This window comes from Macrobrachium nipponense, chromosome 42 (assembly GCF_015104395.2).
Source record: "Macrobrachium nipponense isolate FS-2020 chromosome 42, ASM1510439v2, whole genome shotgun sequence".
NCBI classification, from domain to species: domain Eukaryota; kingdom Metazoa; phylum Arthropoda; class Malacostraca; order Decapoda; family Palaemonidae; genus Macrobrachium; species Macrobrachium nipponense.
This window is the reverse complement of record NC_061103.1, coordinates 33,672,101-33,678,100: the sequence shown is the minus strand read 5'-3', so window position 1 is coordinate 33,678,100 and position 6,000 is coordinate 33,672,101. Positions and strand designations below refer to the sequence as shown.

The following is a 6,000-nucleotide window of genomic DNA, read 5'->3' as shown; positions in this document are numbered from 1 at the left end:
TATATTTGGAATTTATTTTTGACAACGAAGTGACAATTATTGTAGAGTTTTTTATGTTCATGAAAACATTGTACGTCAGTTCTACATTCGTGGTAATTGTATAACTTATCTCTTTTTCCCCCAACAAAACCCGAATGCAGGACGGAATGAACAGCTTCTTGGCTCAACTTTTGAGGTGACCTGTTATCTAGTGTTGTGTAGTGATGTGTGTGTGGATTTAGAAAGGGCGATTGCCCTGATTTGTTAAATTTTGTCGTAATTTGTTTCATTTGAGTGCCATTGATTTACAATTCCCCTTGAGTGATTAATTTCATTTGTCACTTATATGTTATTACTCTGATATGTTTAACTTTTAGTTATTAAATTAATTTTAACTTTACATTTATCAAATGTTTCAATATCCCTCGATTTTATTTCATTTTTCTTATGTTTCAGTTTTGTGGATGGTGAATATAAATTGATCTGATAAACCTTTATTGTGTTCATACTTTAAGGTTATGCAAATAACTTAGAAACGAGATAACACAGCGGTCCTCTAAGGTCTGTAAATCAACCCGTGAGTACTCGCAACATTTAGAGAGAGAGAGAGGCGTACCTCTCGTGGTATGTCGTATAACGATTTATGATCTGAGTTCATGTCTACAAGGACTGCTCAGTAAGTGAAAGTACTTAATTGTGGTACTATTCATTAATGATATTGATGTGTTATCCTCGTTAATAATGAATTGGGTTGAGAGATATCTCCCCGTAATTTAGAAACCGCAAAGGGAGTTTTGTGGAGTTGTTACGTAAGGCTTTTAGCGGTTTTTGACCAAGTAACAACGTTAAGCATATAATACAGTCCACTATAAGTCCATCTTTTTCGCCACAACTTCCGAACCACGCCGAGAGTGAACGTCTATTACCAGAAATACACATCTCTCACTCCTCAATGCAATGGCCGAGAATCGAACCCGCGACCACCGAGGTGAGAAGCAAACACCAAACCAACCACGCCACTGAGACGCTACGTTTTTCTATGGCATAATCGACCAAAAACATTAGTAGAAACAATTGAAAAAGTAATGTGTCGAAAAATATATTCTCATACTGACAAAAGAATGGTATTATCTTATTTTCACTTGTACTACATAAACAAATTCACAGAAAAGAAAAATAATGAAATTCCAGATCTGAAATGCTAAGTAAACACATACTGCAAAAGTAAACATGTATACGCTCTCATTTTGAAATGTTAGAAACTTGGTATGAACCACACACACACACACACACACACACACATATGATTGACTAGATGTGAAATTTCTACTTGTCGAAATCCTGTTTTCTTGGAAGAGATTTTTACCTTTCGAAAGTTATCCTCTTTTTGGCTGCTTTTTCTTACGATTACTTGGCTCAGCTTCAGTCATTGTAACATAGGATCTTAACAAAGTTGCTTTAAGAACCGTGTAAGAGGCCGAGTATTAAGCCAACTACACACACAAGAACTTCGACATAAATCACTGATAAGCACACATTTCCATTATAACAGCAAATGAAATCAGCTCAAGTCATCTTTTACTATATCTCGTTCCATACAAGTAATAATGCGACATTGCTTTTTTATGTATGCAATACGCGAGCGTATCAAACTTTTCAGTACACTGACATTAAGCTTTCCTGGTAAAAGAAACGTTCAGGAATAGATCGCTCATTTATGAGCGTAAACGGTAAAAATTGGTATTCCTGTTTGATTCTTGTTCTGTGTAATAATTTCTATTGAAGATTGAAAAACGTCTCTGGTACTATGGCTACGTTACTGGCACAGTAAAGGCCACAAGATATCTTTTAGAGTGGCTATTATTATATATATTACAAAATTGGGAACTTGGCTAATGTCCCTACGTTTTTGCCACAATTTATTTGGGCGTCCATACGCTGCAAATATTTGTCCCAATGTCCTACGCGTAGGGATATGTCCCTACACTTGGCAACACTGCTTTCAAACCTTTTACCCTCAATTTCTGTTTCAGAGCTGAATGACCTCATAGGTCCCAGTGCTTGGCCTTTGGCTTAGATACTATATTAAATCCAATATTAAAACATTTAAATAACGAATTTGAGGTGTATATTAATTTGGAATGATATTCAGTAAGTGTGAACTAAATGGGTGATGATTAACATCTCTAATCCACAGAAAATAGAATGCAGCGCATGAATGAGATTGATTAGAATTAAATCAAGGGACTTGATTAGACAAAGTTAACGCACTGCAGAATTACAGATTAATTAATGATAAATTCGGAGACAAAAAAAAAAAAAATTCCTGATTCTTTCAAAATGAAGTTTATATGGAATGAGTAAAATAGGTGGTTTGCGAGTGCTAAAAAGTACAACACACTGAAATGAAGCAGTTCCTCCCATCATTAAAAGGTATGATTAGTTATATTGCTTCTCAAAAGTGTGTCATCAACTGCCAATTAAGAGAGTGGACGGAGAGGAATCTCCGCGCTATTCTAATTTATACATTAAACCACAATGAGTTCTCTTTGAATTTTACTTATTTCACATTAATCAAGGGCTATTTATACCACGTTGAATAAAACATTTCCACAAGGAAAATTTTTGAAAGTAAATTACAGTAATGCGATGTTCCATTTAAGTATTTTAATAACAAACGTTGCAACAAGGTTCTACTGTTTACCGCCTATTTTTATGTTTTACAGTTTGCACCTTGATGTGTCATTTACATGGCTGACCATATTACAGCTATTGGAAATATATATTAAAATAAAAAGTGTTTACTTCTCTGCTTTTGTTGGCAACATAGCAAACTCGTGAATTTGCTTAATCTACGTATATCCAAAATTTAGGTAGTCTTTCTTTTCGCCGATGAAATCTAGTCTTATGCCGCGTTCTTGTTGTGTTACTGAATGTACAAGACTCATTGTTGATTTATAAAGCGTTTTTGTCTTACAGATAAGCCTGACATGATCCATTTCTTATTATAAGAGCACTATTTATTTTCTTGGGTGCTCTCTCCCACTCGCCCCCTTTTATTTCATTCACAAAAAAAAGCTGGCCAATCTGCAGTATTACCAAACTAAATGGTTTAAAGATCGTCTACTGAGACCAGCAGGGTCCTCTCATTGTTCTGATATTCTGAGGAACCTTTTTATGTGTTTTGTTAGCTGAAAACGTATGAAATATATCGTATTGAATGCTAGTAACTTTTACGATGATTGTCTTCTCTTAGAAAATAAACTCAACACCGGAAGAATTACTCTAACTAATACCCATTTAATCTTGATATTATGGCAATACTGCATTACCATGGCTCTTCTATTTCTCTAGTAAACAAATCATGGCTGTTGACGAAAACGAACGATATATTTAATCTGAATGCTGCTAAGGATCACCTTAAGTTGGTTGGTATGATTGGCATGGAGCTACATGGAATCAGTGTTTTGAGTATTTAATTTTAATCATAAGATCATATACCAGACGCACTAGCCAACTTAAGCTGTAGCTATTTTTCCTGCTGCTTAGCCTAGGCTAGTTATCTTTTGTAGGCATGTCCACTTTTTTGTCATTATAAATGTTTATTTTATTGCCCAAAGAATTTCCCTAAAACTATTATACCCTAACCTATCATCTTTTAACCTAACCTTACTCAGGGCATTGTACCCCCGACCGGGACTGGGTGCCCTCTCGCACTCCCCCCCCCCCCCGTTTCTAGCTAAACTTAGGCTAGCTAACAAGTTTAGTCAATAGTATTTTCTGGCATGTCTGAGGTAGCTTATTAACCCCTCCCCCCTTCTGTAGTTAGCCCGTGAACAATTTTAAGATAATCATCAAAATCACAGTAACCAGTACCTACCTAGTAGGGTAAAAAACCGCGTGGTACAGGGGTGGACCATGTACGATCAATGTGTACAACCCCAAGAAAAGTACATTATAACGCGTCCTGACACTGGAGAAGAGGTCTTTAGCTCCGTTTCTCACCAACAACAAGTCGTGTCTGATGCCCATCTCCGATGTCAGGACGCGTAATAATGTACTTTTTTTGGGGTTGTACACATTGATTGTACATGGTCCATCCCTGTACCATGCAGTTTTTTACCCTATACAATTATGAAAATTGTGTGATAGGTACTACCTACTAGCCTATGGCTTACCCTAGAATAGGCTAGCCTACTAGCTATAGCTAGCCTATTAATGTAACCCTGTAAAACTAACTTTAGATATTAGGTCTTGTAAATGGTCTATATACAGTTAGCCTATACAGAAATTGTAAAACGGGGATTATGGTTTTGGTAAATCTACAGAGCTCCTCAAGGGGGATATCATACCTGTATTAATAGATTTTTTGAGTGAACAATATACCTAGCTAGGAAATGGTATGTTTACTTCAGTACGGGTGAGGTCACATGAAAAATTTACTTAGATAATTTTAGAAATTTACTATTTTATATATATATATATATATAGTACTATATATATATATATATATATATCTATATATATATATATATATATATATATATATATATATATATATATATATATATATTATATATATATGTGTGTGTATAGATATATATATATATGTATATATATATATTCATACCTGAGGGGCTGTACTAAACCATGGCATCCAGCAAAGTGTCTCAGTAGCATTACTGTGATTCTGACAAAGGTTAATCCCTCCACACACTCCTCATATCAGCATGAAACTTGAGTTCTTACTGGGTTACACATATTTGTAAAGTAGGGGGAAAAGCAAAAACAAGAATAAGACATGGATGTAAAGTAACATTACTTAACTTAGGATACCTTGTCCTACTTGAGCTTAAAGATACGGTCTCATCACTTTGTCAGCCAAATGTATTTGACAGAAATTAGTAGTATGTAGTTGTTGGAATCACTACAGAAATGGTCATAGAAACCACATCTTGGCATTTTAGAATGTTGGTTTTGTTATAAAGTATAGAATAATGTGCTTTATGACTGTGAATATATACAGCTCTTTGTAGATTTAGAAGAAAAATTTATAACTTTTTTAACACTTCTCAGCACATGGTAAAATAGTGACTAATTACCTAAACTAGAAAAAATTTCCTTATTCATCAAAACACACAAGAATTAACAATAATTTTGACAACACAGTAAATGAAAAAGAATATAAGTATGACACTGGGCTACTGATGTCATATTTTACACCAGGTAGTAAAGTATGAGCAATTATGAAATATCATAGTAAAAATAAAGATATTGTCAGTAAAAAAAAATTCCCATAGGACTGTCTCAGTCATGACTCTTCCAAAGATTTATATGCCAAAAAACTCAGTAGATTGTATAGCATAGATATCCGGTATAACTATATTATTGAGTTTTCCTTTATTTACTAGTCTGTAATCAAGCAGCTGTATATAATATTAAAAGTAAAATGAAGAGATAATTTTGCTGTCCAGATTGTAAGTTGATGAGTTGAAGTACACTATTCTCGATGTAATGTTATATTCAGACTTTAGCTAGGTATCACCTTCCAAGTGTTATTCTTAATATCCCCAGAAGTGTTTTATTATAAGTACTATTTGTTTTGTTTAATAATTATACTCTAAACCACAATTGGTTTTAAAATCTGCAACTCACTTCTGTTGCTTAGTGGTAATATGTTGAATTCTTTCAGAGGGTGTGTTCCGGAAAAGAGAATTGAAATACAGTGATGGCCATAGCTGGACCTCCGGGACTAGAGTTTGACCACAACTGGCCTGAGTCGGCAGAGTGTCTGACTTTGGATTTTGGCCCTTTTGAAACTGTTCATCGCTGGAAATGCATGCCAGAGTGTGATGAATTTGTTGGTGCCAGGTAATGTCTCTTGGACATTGGTAATAATTTTTTACATATTACGTATATTCATATGTATTGTAGACATTAGTAATAATTTTGTTTTACATTACTTATGTATTTTGTAGATTACAAACCATTAACATATTAAATCCCACCATTTGAGTATGA

At 34.4% G+C, this 6,000-nt stretch overlaps 1 protein-coding gene across 3 annotated transcripts in view; it reads left to right on the top strand.

The window, feature by feature from the left end:
- The first annotated feature begins 3,290 nt into the window (after positions 1–3,290).
- The window catches only part of LOC135213066 (leucine-zipper-like transcriptional regulator 1), a 55,240-nt gene continuing 52,530 nt past the window's right edge, over positions 3,291–6,000 (top strand). For 2 of the 3 annotated variants that reach the window (XM_064246912.1, XM_064246914.1), the window contains exons 1-2: positions 3,291–3,407; positions 5,672–5,850. In XM_064246912.1, coding sequence (XP_064102982.1) covers positions 5,708–5,850 — 143 coding nt within the window. In that variant the 5' untranslated portion in view covers positions 3,291–3,407; positions 5,672–5,707. Of the gene's footprint in view, positions 3,412–5,671; positions 5,851–6,000 lie in introns of all 3 variants that reach the window. The other variant, XM_064246913.1, reaches the window with a different exon arrangement.